General features: G+C 37.9%; 1 protein-coding gene across 4 annotated transcripts in view; it reads left to right on the plus strand.

The window, feature by feature from the left end:
- The window catches only part of Lmo3 (LIM domain only 3), a 58844-nt gene extending 44987 nt beyond the window's left edge, over positions 1-13857 (plus strand). For 3 of the 4 annotated variants that reach the window (XM_028780963.1, XM_028780962.1, XM_028780961.1), the window contains 2 exons: positions 580-705; positions 11902-13857. In XM_028780963.1, coding sequence (XP_028636796.1) covers positions 580-705; positions 11902-12007 — 232 coding nt within the window. In that variant the 3' untranslated portion in view covers positions 12008-13857. The remainder of the gene's footprint in view (positions 1-579; positions 706-11901) is intronic. The other variant, XM_028780964.1, reaches the window with a different exon arrangement.
- The last annotated feature ends 511 nt before the right edge of the window (positions 13858-14368 follow it).

Genomic DNA, 14368 nt, shown 5'->3' on the forward strand with positions numbered 1-14368 from the left:
TCAGCTTCTGATCTAGCTATGTATAGCTCATAGCCTCATTTACTGGAATGTGTTACCCAAGCAACATAATCACAGCTGTAACTGTGGTATAGGGCTAAAAAGTGCATGTACCTCCGTACATTAAATTACCCGAATGGCTTGGTCATAAATGCTCTTTAATGTTGCTGGTGAGCCTTTTAGTAATTAGATGTCAAAGAGGAGTGAATCAGATACTTGGGGTTCTTATAGTCAAAAAGATCATAATGATAATACATAAAGATAAGATATGACTATATTGCTTTTATATTGATACTCCAGCAAGCAGGTGTTTCTGAGTGATTTACCCCACTGACTGCCGGTTGTTAGATTTGTGTAAGCAACCCGATGTATTTGTCTTTTCCTTTACCTTTCAAACAAGATGTCATTTTTACCTATAGAGGTCAAGGGAGGATGCATTGCAGAAAAATATGTATACAGCTCAGAAACTTGTGAAAATCATAAGGTGTTGCATATGGTTCGCTTCAAAGCACAGATTAACAGCTTCTTAGTTTGCAACCCAGGTTTCCCTAAGTTGAAAAAGAAAAATATTTATTGTTCTAGGCTGTTTGGTGTGACGGGAAACTGCGCTGCCTGTAGCAAGCTCATCCCTGCCTTTGAGATGGTGATGCGTGCCAAGGATAATGTGTACCACCTGGACTGCTTTGCCTGTCAGCTTTGCAATCAGAGGTGAGTACATTTAATCTGACCTCCCCCATAAGGTGCCCTTCTCTAGGCTGGATATTGATTTAATAGGTGGGAATGTTCGTGGTCTACTTTGTTAGACCAATTAATCTCAATATTGCACAACTGTGCACTCAACATCACTGAGGAGAAAGGTCTTCAGGCTAGCTTCAAAGGAAGAGTATGATGTGATAGCAACTGGATACAGAAATACTTTTTACTAATGTCCTGACCCATCATTCATTCTTGCTATTGCTTTACTAGATACCTTTTATGGCGGTAGTGACATGGCTCAGTGAGCAGAGGGTTTCCTATACAAGTGTGAGGACCTGGGTTCTGTAGCCTTGTCGAGATGAACAGCTTACCACAGTCCTTTAATTCTAGTTCTCTTAAGGAAAATGGGAATGGATGGGAAGAAGAGTTGGGGGAAGATAGGAGAACTCCCAGAGCTTTGGAGCCAGCTAAGCTGAAAGACTCAGCATCCAAAGAATGGAGAAGGCAAAGATTGACACTGGAATCTGACCTTTGACCTCTATGCGTGCACACACACGCAGACACACACACAAACCAATACTTAGACTCCCATGCACACACACAGCCACACTCACATTCTCACATACACATACACAAATATACACACTCACTAACAGACATTCATGCATTCACACACACAAAAACACATACACACACAAACACATATAAACACTTTCATACACACAAACACATACACACACTCATACACATATGCACACACATGCATACACACTCATATACACATATAAATACATTCATACACACATTCATACATACACATATACACACGTTCACACACACACAAACACACCTCTACCTTTTACTGTTGTGAAATTCTTTTAGAGACTAAGAATTGGTGACAGGAAGTTGACTTTCATCTTATTTGTGTTTCTAGCTTCCTCATCTTCATTTCTTATCTGAATTCTAAACATGGTCTCTGAATACTCTTAGCTAACACCAGTCTCTTTGTGGAAGAGCAACAGGTATCTAATAATTAAGCAATCACCAGCTTTAGAAAGACAGCAATGGAAATAATATTGTACAGAAGTCTATAAATCTAAGTTGTGCTATAGGCTCTGCCACAAACTGGCTGTCCAGTCTTAAACTAACTGCATCATCTCTCTGGATCCAGCTTCTTCATTTGTAACACTTGATTAGTCAATTTCAAAACTGTTTCAACTAAAAGTATGATGAATCCTTCACTGATTCCTTATAAAAACTTATACTTCTCTCAGTAAGAATTACTCAATGGCTACTGCCTTTTCCATAAATAATCCAGATGTTGTAATACTGTAAATATGCCTATCGGGGCCAGGAATGGTGGTACCTGTAATCCTAGTAGGTTAGAAGTAAAGGAAAGCAGATCTCTGTGAGCCCAAGATGATCCAGCTACATAGCAAGTTCTATGAGAACTGGTGCTATAAAGTGAGAGCCTGTCTCAGAAAGCAAGCAAGCAAACATGACAAAATGATAAATATCAAAACCACAGTACTTACAATTGTAAGACCCTTGCTAAGATGTCAGGAACATATAGTGTCTGTGAGAAAAATGTCTGTCTAGTGTGTCATCAGTTAATATTTCTTCACGGTCTCAAATCAGGTTGCTTCCTCTGAAAGTCCTGTTTGATTCAAAGCTTCCTCATGGAGCCCCATGATATAATGGGATATGACGTTCGTGGTAAGAATAGACTCAAATTCTGGCCCCAACATATATTAGCTGTTTTATTAGCTTTGTGATTTTCAATATGTTACTTAATCTATCTAAATTACTACAGTTTCTGTGTCAACAAATGGAAACATAGATACTTGTCTTGCAAAGTATGTAAGTTGAATAAAATATTTTTCACTAGGCAGTGGGTAGATTTTCAAAAGTCTTCCCTTCTGTATTTATAATTTGCCTTATCCAAATTATACTCCAATGATTTGGTACTTTTCTAAGATCTATACCTCGAGAGAGCCTCTTGCTAAATATAGATGTTTAGAATATTGCCTGCTATAACTTGCTATGTTGCATTTACCTTGACAATAACCTAGGCACTATTTTGTATCTTGATTCTTCCCAGAAAATGTTTGAGGTCAACTAAGGTTAAAGTCAGTTTAAGATGACACTTAGCCAACAATAAATTAGCAAATTCAAGTGTCTTTTTTTAGAAAAATACAGATATACAAGCACAAACATCCACACATCCACCCAGACACACTTACATGCATGTAAACATGTGTGTGTACATGTTTTAATGGTGTGTTAGCCATAATGTTAGAATGTAGCTGTTCACTTCACAGGTTGATTCACTTATTGCAGCAGCGTTGACACCTATCCTTAAGCAAGCAGCTTGTATACCTAACCTGCTCTACTTATAAAAGCTTATTTATTTATAGAAGAAAATTTAAAAATGAGAAAGAATACCAGCCTTCACTTATTCTAAACTAAAATAGTATGCTAGTATATAGCTGGTCATGATTTTTATTTATACATGACAAAATATATGTAGCATCTCTATATTACACTGATATTTGAATAGATTTTTAGTAGTTGTGTTGGGAATCTCCCACATGATTGTAAATGCCTGTAATCTCAACCTTTAGAAGCTGGAGGCAGGAAGATATAGTTTGTTGCAAGCCTGAGGTACATGGTGAGACTCTTGTCTAAAAGGAGAAGGAAGAGGAAGAGGAGGAGGAGGAGAAGGAGGAAGAGGAGGAGGAGGAGGAGGAGGAAGAGGAAGAGGAGGAAAAGGAGGAGGAGGAGGAGCAGCAGCAGCAGCAGCAATAACAGCAGCAGCAATAAAACAATAGTAACAGAAATAATTCATGAGGTTGGGAGGGGTGTGAAAGGTAGGCTGCATCTGCGATGGAGACTTTAAGAGTGTAGTGAATATGATACAAACACACAATGAATTTTAAAAATGCATTATTAAACAATTTAACAGGGAAGGATCTTAATGTGTAATATTGGAACGCTTTCATTTAATCACTATTATGTATCTTTTAACTTGCTGGTAAACTCTCTTTTAAGACATTTTAAAGCTATTCTGCATCCCATTTTATCAAATATTAAGTCAGCATAGTGAGATCTGATGCTTTTGTTATTTCTACAGTGCATTTTGTATCATAGATAAAATACTGACTCTTTAAGCAGACAGATGCTCAAATCTGTGTCAGGATACATTCACAGGAGTGTAATTAGTTAGGCAAAGAGTACAACAATCAGAAAGTGTCGGGTAAATGTTGACCAAATGATCTTCATAAAAGCTATGCCCATTACTCTCACGAGAAATTTGCTCAGATCTCACTGTTGCCCTAACATTGGGGCTTATTATTTAGAAAGAAATTCTTGTCACCTTCAGAGACGAAAGCTGCTACCTGATTATAATTTTTAATTGGTGTTTATGTGCTGACTTGTAGCCCTTCAGAGTTTGCTCCTCTGGGGAACTGTTTATGCCCTGTGTCCATTTTTCCACTAGGGCAGGCTTCCATATTTTATCTACTCTCGTCATTGAAAAGGAACGCACCCTTCAAGTGCTAAAGTCAGCCTGATCCCATTATGATGCAAAGCAATTGAAGGTGCTTAATGCTATTTACAAACCATAGATCAGTTTTATTCCATCATGGAAATAAAAAGTTACATTCACGATTAAGTCTGTCTGCTCAGTAGAACTCAGTCAAGTATGACAAACACTCCTAAATTTTGACTCTAAAAGCTGCTCACAATTCTTAATGCTACAAAACACTATTCCAACCTCATTACAAAAGCACCTGATACATTTCTACGTTCGCTTCATTTATTACCTGCGGTAAAGGGGCTGCATATCTTTAGCACTGGTTATGCACAATTAGCACTTGGTGATTGTCTTGTCACTGTGGTCCTTACAAGACAAACTTCCTCAATGCAGGAAGTCAGCTCTTCTTCATCAGTCAAGCAGAGCACACAGACGTGGTCACCTGAATACACAAGGGTTTCAAGATAGGATATGCTCCTCTTCCGCTGACTTTTTCCACTGACTTTTGCTTTGGAGATGCATCCAACATGGCCACCTCCTGACAAAGGCTGTGCAAAGCCTTGTTTGTGATCTTTCCCAGAGAACCAGGAGAGAAAGAGGTCATTCATGGACATTTCCCCTAAAGCAAACTTCATTCACGTTTCAAATTATAGAATTGCAGAAGTGTATTAATTTTATTTAATACCTATTTTAAATTTTTTAATATGTGTTTGTTGTATGGATTTATTTATCTTTAGAGTCCAGGAGATTGAACCCAGAGTCCTGAATATTCTTGACAGGCTCTGAACCATTGAAACAACCCGAAACTCCCCTGCCTCCTTTTTTTTTCCACTGAGACAGGGAACACTAAGTTTTCTAGATTAGCTATGAAAGCCCCTCTACAGCACATATAGCACTCGAACTTAGGATCCTTTTGTCTCAGCATCCTTGGTAGAAGGCATACCAAGGCTCTTCTGCTTGACCCATACACAGCGCCCATATAAAACACCAGACAAGTGGCTTCATAATCTGTAATCTCAGTGCTGCAAAAGTAGGGAGAGAAGATCCATGGAGCTGGCTGTCTTCCCGGGGCAGCTGAGTATGAGAACTGCAGATTCACTGAAAAACTCATAAAGGTAAAGAAAGACCAGCAAGTGCACTGCATGGAGAAGACACGAGAATCAGAGTATGATCACTTAAATCCATATTGTAGAAGGAAAGAACCAACTCCCTCAAGTTTTTCTCTGATCTCTACATATGCTATGGTATTTGCACATTAGCCCTGTGTCCCCCCCGCAAAAAAAAAAAACCCTTATAAGGACTTCCAATTTTCATTCCATGAACTTGAAAGAACGCCCCAAGGATTTCTCAAAATAATATTAACAATAAGTAATAAGAGTACTGGAAGATGCCCAGTGCCCACTTCCAGCCTCCGTACACACTGTGCATGAGTACATGAACACTTGCACATACGCACAAATTAATATGTATTCATATAAGTGTGCACATACATGAATATGCACATACACAAGCATGTACACATGGATACACCACAGAGGAAGATGCAAAACGGTAGTAATAACATGTGCAGATCTATGACTTTCCGGGCAAAGCATAGTTAAAAACGTAGATCCTGTATTTAAACTGTACACTTGTCTCTCTTTCAAAAGGAAGAAAACCAGGTTGAAATCATTCTAGAACTTATTTTATAATGATTCAATTTTCATTTTGAATTGAAACAACTCTCTACAATAGCTTAATTTCTTAAAGACCGAAAAATTCTTCCAGAGAAAATTAAATAATGACTTTGAAACCAAAGGAGAAAACTAACCTGAATGTTTGTAGTGAAATATCTCCATATACATATATAATACATATATATATATATATATATAATGATATTTCTTTTTCTTGTTTGTGATATTTACTTTTAAAACCTTTACATGTGCTAATTTTCTGGTATGTGTACATATGTGCGGCACAGTGCATATTCAGAGAATGGCCTGTGGGAGCTGGTTCTCTCCTCCTTCTACCTTGTATGCCCTGGGACTCAAACTCAGGTTGGCAGACTTGGCAGCCAACACATTGGCCTTCAGAGCTGAGCCTCTGGCTCAACATTTTTCTTTCTATTTAAGGACAAAAACAATGGTAGGCCCTGTGGAAGTTGAGGTGCATAAAATCTAGTTTCTTTAAGAAACTCAATGAGTTCAGCACTCTGGGGAAGGCAAGATACAGAGACTCACAGAATAGCCAAATCAACTTGGTTAGATTTAAGCTAAGGGGAGAGACATCCATTTTTTCAGGTTCTGGGAAATACCTTAGGGCTGATGCATTGAGTTTCCAGAAATGAGCCCCCAGGGTACTGGTTGGCTGGAGACAGAACTCAGTTGGTAAAATGCTTGCCATGTGAGTATGAGGCCCTGCATTCCAGCTCCAAAAGTAACATAACAAAACAAAACAACAAACACTAGTATGTCACAAGCGCTTGTAATTCCAGAGCTTGGAAGGTGGACACAGACAGACTCCTGGGACTTGTTAGACAGTCAACCGAGCCAACTGGTGAGTCTCAGGACTCAGTGAGACTCTGTCTCAAGAAGATAGGTGGATGGCAGTGGGGGAATTATGCTGGGGTTTGATGCTGCCCTCCATACCCACAAACATCCATGTGTACCTACAAGAATCATAAACACACACACAGACACACACAGACACAGTGAGAAAGACAGAGAGAGAATTTAATATATTAGTTTAAAATGGCAAATATAATTTAAATTTTAGTTCATTAGCTTTATACTTTGTCTCATTATTGTTAATAATTATTTTCATATCCCCTCTTTTCATTAATTTTTGATATATAATTAAATATATAATCAATATTATATAATACATATTAATATAATATATATTACCTATCATTACAGACTAAAAAAGTTTCAATTAATTATATACACACATACGTATAAACACATGCTGAACAATTAATGTCCTAACATAAAGTTGGGGAAAACCCAGGAGCCTCAATCATACAAAAAGAACTCTAAGTAACTGAGGAATGCCTAGTACGAGAGAAATGCTCTTCCCCTGGGATGAGCACACCAGTTATTTAATTATCCAGCTCCAAAGGTCAGTCTTGAAAACATACATACAGATAGCATTATACAGACACATCAAATGTACAGAAAACTTTAAGTACTCTGGCCAAGATAGTAAGTGGTCAACTCAAGATTTTAGTGAAGCAAGTCAGGGATTTCCTCTCTGGAGAAAATCAATTTCACGAGAGTATTTTGTTTTCTGACTACGAATATGCAAGTATAAACAGACCCTGTGGGGCTGAGGTAGAGTCGACTTTGAGTAATTTATAGCAGGATTCGGGATATGAATAGCATCGCTCGGTGTTGAAGGGGTGGTAAGGACTGAGATATGCAATGACAATTGGGCTGTCAGTGGGGAAAAGACAGGGAATTTGTTCATGTTGTAGGGACAGGATTGCCTCTTGCTGAATACTGCAGTACCGAGTGCTCCGTCCTTTAGTGACAATGAATGCTGTGTAAGAAAGAAGAGGTGTTGGGAATACATACCAGATTGACCTTTCTTTTTAAACTATTATTAAAAACAGAAAATAGTTATAATTGGACATCTCTGATCTTCAGGAAATAAAATGACTAAGTTAACATTCTCATTTCTTCAAATGCCTATTACCAATGGAAGCATCTTAGAACAGAATTTGATAGCCTGCTCTGACTGCAGGGATGGAAAGTTTCAGGAGGTCTTGAAAATGCTGAAAATACATCTCATGGAATTTTCAAAGAATTTTATATTATAAAAAAAATATAAAAGAGAAGACAGCTCTCTAAGATCCCTATTTTAGAACAAAAGTGTATTGATTACAGTTCATTCTTAGGCTTCTCAGGACTCAAAAACTGTATGAAGGAAGCTAGACTCATCCTCAGCTAGAAAATAACTGTATTCTTAATTTCAACATATGAATATTAGATTAGTTAATCACCTAATTGCATTTTCTTCCTTTAGTAATTTTTGAGTAAGAATAAAGCTAATAGAGTTGACAATATCATAAACAATTAGGGCTAAATTACAAGGAAAATGATGAATATTTCTGCACAAGTTTTAGCCAGACCTGTTAATACACTTACAGCATTTTTAAAGCAATCATCCTGTTCAAAATGTTTTTTTCTACTAATGTTGAATCTCACAGAAGCAGGCTGTATTAAAAATGAACCTCTTCTAGCAAAATGACAGTTCATGCTTCTTTTGTTAAGCACTTAATACCTACATTGCTATTTATCTCATTTTTTTCACATCTACATATGTGAATGTAGGTACATGTTTAACACAGAAGAGTGAATGTGTGTGTGCATGTGTGTGCGTGTGAGTGTGTGTGTGTGCACGCACTTGTGTATAGATGTGTGGATGGGTTTATGCATGCAGAGACCAGAGACTGACAGTCGGTGTCTTCTGTAGTCATCTTCTCTCAACTGTATTTTTTCAGACAAATCTTTCACTGAACCTTAAGCCCATCAGTTCAGTAAAAATGACTACCAGCAAGCCGCAGAGGTCCCCTTGTCTCAGTCTCCCCAGTTCTGGGGTTATAAGCAATTATTGCCCTGCACTATTGTTTCTGTGCTGGGGTTTGAACTCAGATCCTTCTTCTTGTGTGGTAAGCACTTACCATCTCCACAGTGCCTTTATGGGACAATGGTGATCTTAACTGAATAGCCATGGTCTTCTTACCATAGCTGCTGACACTGCTTACGCTGTTTTGTAAGCTAGGTGTGACTGGGACACTTTTAAACCATCGTCTATATACTCTTAACCTTTGTAGTTAGATTGACATGTACATAAAATGTATTTCCCTCGTTGTTAAGAAGTTAGTTATTAAACATCTCAGAAAGAAATATTTTAATATTTAAAGGCATTTCCCCTCATTATTAGATATTTCATCACTCTCTTCTCTGTACTGTATAGGATATGTCACACACCTCCCATCAAAGGCTTACAATAAATGTGCGAGGGAATACAATAATCTGATTCGTCCCTGTAACAGTGGCATTCAGGAGGCTGAGGCACGATCCATTTGTAAGTGTGAAGCCATGGTGGGCTTCCAAGTGACCCGAAGACCAGCTTAAGCCTAGGCAGCAGAGTTAGATTCTATTTCAAGAAAATAAAACCTGATGAGCAAACCAACTTATCTTCATTCTTCACATTGCGCTGAGCAGGGTGAGAGAACAGGTCAGGGAACCACACAGAAGTGAAGCAACTTCCGTTCACCATATGTATTCAAGCTATGAAAAACCCTGACAGGTGTTGGGCATTCTTGTAGGAGCCCAGGATATACTGACTTACTAGTTTAAATGTATGGAACAAGTTTGATCACGTTACATATGTGCTTTGCTTTAGCAGCTGAGTACTTGCTAGAAGGTGACCATTTTATACACATTCTAAACATCATCATACATATTTGGTTCCCATTCCTCACTAAATCTTACAGATAGAGTGACTGATAACATCAAACGAAAAGATGAAGCTTTGTCCTCTTTGCCCCAATTGGAAGGCTGGAATCTGGATCCTCTCTGTAGCAGTTTGCTTGATTGCTCTCCCTCTACTGTCCGGGGTGACCTCCCTCTAATTGCATACTGTGTCTTCATCTCTCTAACAGAGAACTCATGTATGAAAAAAGGGACATGCACCTATGCATGCATGGGGTATGTGACAACTCTGTGACTTTGGCATATACCCATATGTGTATGTGTGCATCGAGTATATGACTGAAGCAGAACGTGGAGCCAGATCCCCAGGATGGCTGCTTCTCTTACTGTAACAATCCTGATCTTACTCACTTACAAAAGAAAATGCTCTGACTTACAGGACTCTGAGTAGACAATGGAAGGGTACCACAGGAAAAGGTCCTATGCCATACTCCCATCTCTGTAGATGATAGCTAACAGAATTCGGGTGCTTGATAAGAAATTAAACAAAAGTTAGAGGTAACAAACATTAAAAAATATCTCCAGATGAATTGCTTTGTAGGAAAACCAACTCAATAACAGCAAAAACACAGGAATTCTTTATTGAATGCGTTTATTCAGATATAAGATTTTATTATTAATGAGCTAAAATTAATTTCAGCAGTAATATAAACTGATTTTCTTGAATGCTAACTAAATATGTCATAAATGCTGTCTCACTTAATTTTACATAAAAGTTAAAAGTCAAATTTGGGCTCCTACGGATTATCTAAATAAAGTAGTATTTTCATTTATTCAATATGTTTTCCTGGTCACAATACTACACAGACCAATTTATTAAACATTGCTGTTTAAAATGTAATATTTAAAGCATACAAGCTAAAGCTAGCAAAATAAGAAGGAAAATTTAGCATACAAGCTAAAGCTAGCAAAATAAGAAGGAAAAATATATTCAAAGTCCCAAACTTAAATGTACGTCTTGTCCAGTAGGTGCAGCTGCAAACAAATCCAGGATTTCAAGACCAGAGCTGAGTATCTACCTTAAACAAACATCAGCAGCAGGCAGTAATCCTGGGAAAAGCAAATTCCACAAATAAACAGACCAATTTTCCTTTAAGAGGAGAGCTAATTCTTTTCAATCTACTTTTTTTTATTACGCTATTTTCCCCTCTATCTACTTAGCTGGAATAAGGATAAATTTCCAAAGCTGCCTGGATGGAAAATAAATAGATTCACTGTTTGTCTAGAATTCCAATCTTTGCAAATGTAAATCAGTCCAAGTGCCCCTCATTTAAACCTTCAACTTTACAGAGCATTAAAGGGTGGCTTCCACTCTGCAATTTAATCCATCCGCTAAGATTTCTGCCAGAGCATCATTCTGAATTGACTATCTGATAAAGAATGACCACCACCAAAGGTCACGGAGGTCAACCTCGGTAATTACAAAGAGTTGTTCTCCGTCAACTCTACTAAACACTGCTGTTTGAACATTAAATTGTTACAATTAAATATATAAATACAAATCTGGTCAGAGCTACTTTCTTGTTAAATGTACTGGAAACAGCACGAGCATTTATTTCTGACCTTAATTGTGTCCGTAGAGTTACCCACTGGGAAACTAGATAAAAAGAAAACTTATAAAAAATATTACAGTCCTGCACTTTAAACAATGCTTTATAAACTAAAATGCATAATTAGCTGCTAGGAGTGGGTTTTATTTATCACATTAATATTAAGAAGTTGATCCAGGTTGCTCTCCTTGGCTTAATGAGGAGTGTTCCAGGTAATGACGTCCACTATTTCATAACTGGGGCATTTGCCGCAGAGGAAGATATCTCAGGCTCAGGTTCCCATTGTGCTTTCCACAGCAGGCACAGAACCAGTATATGATATACACCTGACCAATAAGAATCAATGTCACTTTTAATTTTACTTTACTGAGAGTATATATGGATCAGGTATTTTCTTCTTGCCAGTGTGAAAGGAAAAGAAAAGCAGAGAAGAGAGGAAAAGAGGAATATCGACATTTGCCAAAAATGTTTATCTTGCCGGTCCTGCAATATGTACATATGAAGGTGGATTTTAAACGCTGTATGCAAGTGTGAATAATTGAAATAAAACAGTTTTAACTTTCATGACGAAAGAAAGTCCCCACGACAGTCTTTTGGATTTCAGTAATCTAATTTTTGTCTTTTATATATATACTTTCAGATTTTGTGTCGGAGACAAATTTTTCTTAAAGAATAATATGATCCTTTGCCAGACAGACTACGAGGAAGGCCTAATGAAAGAAGGTTATGCACCCCAGGTCCGCTGATCCTGCAGCATCACCCCAACAACTCGAAGCACTACATCCTTTTATCTTTTTGCTCATGTGACGTGTATATAAGAATCAGTCGACACAGGAACCTACTTAATAGGATAGCAGTAGGACAGCAGGATGGCCGTGTGGAAGAAAAGGCGGACTGCATCTGTATGTAGTGAAATTGCCCCAGTTCAAGAGTTGAATGTCCATTATTAAAGAGAGAGAAGTAATGTATATATCGCTGGAATTTTTTGCTTGCTATTCGTTTTTTTTTCTTTTATTGTGTCACTTGGCATGAGATGTTTATTTTGGACTATTGTATATAATGTATTGTAAAAATCCGAAGCACAAATGTAATACAGTTTTATTGTGTTACCATTTGTGTTTGGTTTGCTTCTTTGTATTGTTGCATTTGGTACAATCAGTGTTTCAACTTACTATCCATTTACGCTTTCTGTGTCTACCAGCTATTTTCAACGAGCTGTACCTTTCTAGTAAGAATTGAAGGGCAAACCTCAACGATGACACACAGATGAAGCAAGACTATCAACGTTAGAAAGACAAAAATAAATAAGTAAACAAACACAAAGCAGTTAGTGACATCTGCTTCTTATGGCTACTACGGTTTGGTGTATCCATGCTCTCATCAGAACCCCCTATTTTCAGGGGACTAAAGATCAGCTTTAAAAAATGATAACGATTTCACCTTAAAGCACTTTCATTTTATGCCAACGTGAAAAGTGCCATTTTTAGAATGACTTTAAAGCTTAGTGATGTCTTTCGATACCCTTTACTGTGTTCCTTACCTTCGCTATTAGATTTATTCTGCTTTTTTTTTCAATCACACACCCTATGTGAACTAGTGCCTTTGGGTAGCATGTAAACAATTTCCAAAGGGTTATTCTAAATGAGAAAGGTTTTTTACCACAATTATGACATAATTTAAATTTTTTCAACCTCTTGTGTAAATGTTGTCCAGATTTCTCCCTAGAAGATGAGGGCTTTGTGTCTACAGTTAATGAGCTGATGGCACTGAACAGGCATGAGGGTGTACCTCCTGAAATCTCGGGATGATGCCCACGGAGATCCTGATGGCTGAGTCACACTGGGATCTGCTCACAGCCTCGGAACTGTCTGTACAGAAACAGAGAAGAGAAACACAGAGATTGATAAGAAGTTGAGACCTGCTTGGTGATGATGTATTTCATCTGCCATTTATTTTAATCTTTAAAACACTTTGAATTTGCTATGTCACACTTTCTCGGCCCCTTGTGTTCCTTGCCATCTTCCAACTCAGATGATGTAACACTTGGGCTAAAATCTATCCCCCCCTTTTTTTTTAATTTTGTTTTGGTTTTTAATGGTGAAGTGTTTCCCCCTTATTTAAATGATAGCTGATGAAGAAGAATGTTCTAGAAACAGAAACTGTGGGAAATGATTACTTAAATTGCAATTAAGGAAATAAAACCAAGAATATGGCTTCCTCTTCTGCTCACATTCTGTTGATTTTGCATTCTGCGGTGAGACTGATTCGCCACAATCCCGTTCCATACAGGCACCACGCACCATATTTGCCCCCAAGGAAAGTCAACGCCGTGGGTTTTCTTGGTTTGTTCTCCATTGCAGTACAGGAAACAACTCCTGCTGTTACTTGTATTACACATTCTCCCTGCCAGTGTCTGTATTACAGATGGTGATTAAATGCTATCCCTACGTTCTTGGTCTGGGGCCAAAATCTAAGCTGAAAACAATGCCAGCGTGACTTTGAGTCATCATGAAACATGAGTTTATTAGGAGAATGTATGAGGATCTTAATGTTGCCTTGTGTGGGGAAAAAAGTTTCCATAAAAAATGAATTATAATCATATTTTGTAACTGTTTCATTGTTAAGAGCGTTAAAGTCCGCCATGCCCCAAATTTGAGGTAGGATGAAGAATTGCAAAGCTCTCCGTTTGTGATCCACAAGATGATCCTCATTGCTCTCTCAGCCCCCACAAGTTTGTTTTGTGACAAGCTAAGACAGGCTTAGCATAAAATACATAAAACAGAAAGTGGAAAGGAGAAGACACAGCAAAGGGATGGGGACATGCAGGCAAGATGTAGTTTCTGAGACACAACCCCGCTGGCTCCTGTTAACAGTTATTTTAGGATTGCATAAAGTTTGCCCATATATTTTTCAAATGCTCTTCTGTTTTTCCCATCATAATGGAAAAATTCGTATTATCTGTAAGAGGTCAAAATATATTTCAGTGGGAAACAAACTTTCCTTAGATTTTTAAAGCTGTTCAACTATCCTTGCCTTCCCAAAACCAAACAGGATCTACATTGCTTTGGCTTAATTTGGGGGGAAATTGCTCCCCTGGATTAAAGGCT

The sequence above is a fragment of the Grammomys surdaster genome, unplaced genomic scaffold (assembly GCF_004785775.1).
Source record: "Grammomys surdaster isolate TR1022 unplaced genomic scaffold, NIH_TR_1.0 373, whole genome shotgun sequence".
NCBI lineage: Eukaryota > Metazoa > Chordata > Mammalia > Rodentia > Muridae > Grammomys > Grammomys surdaster.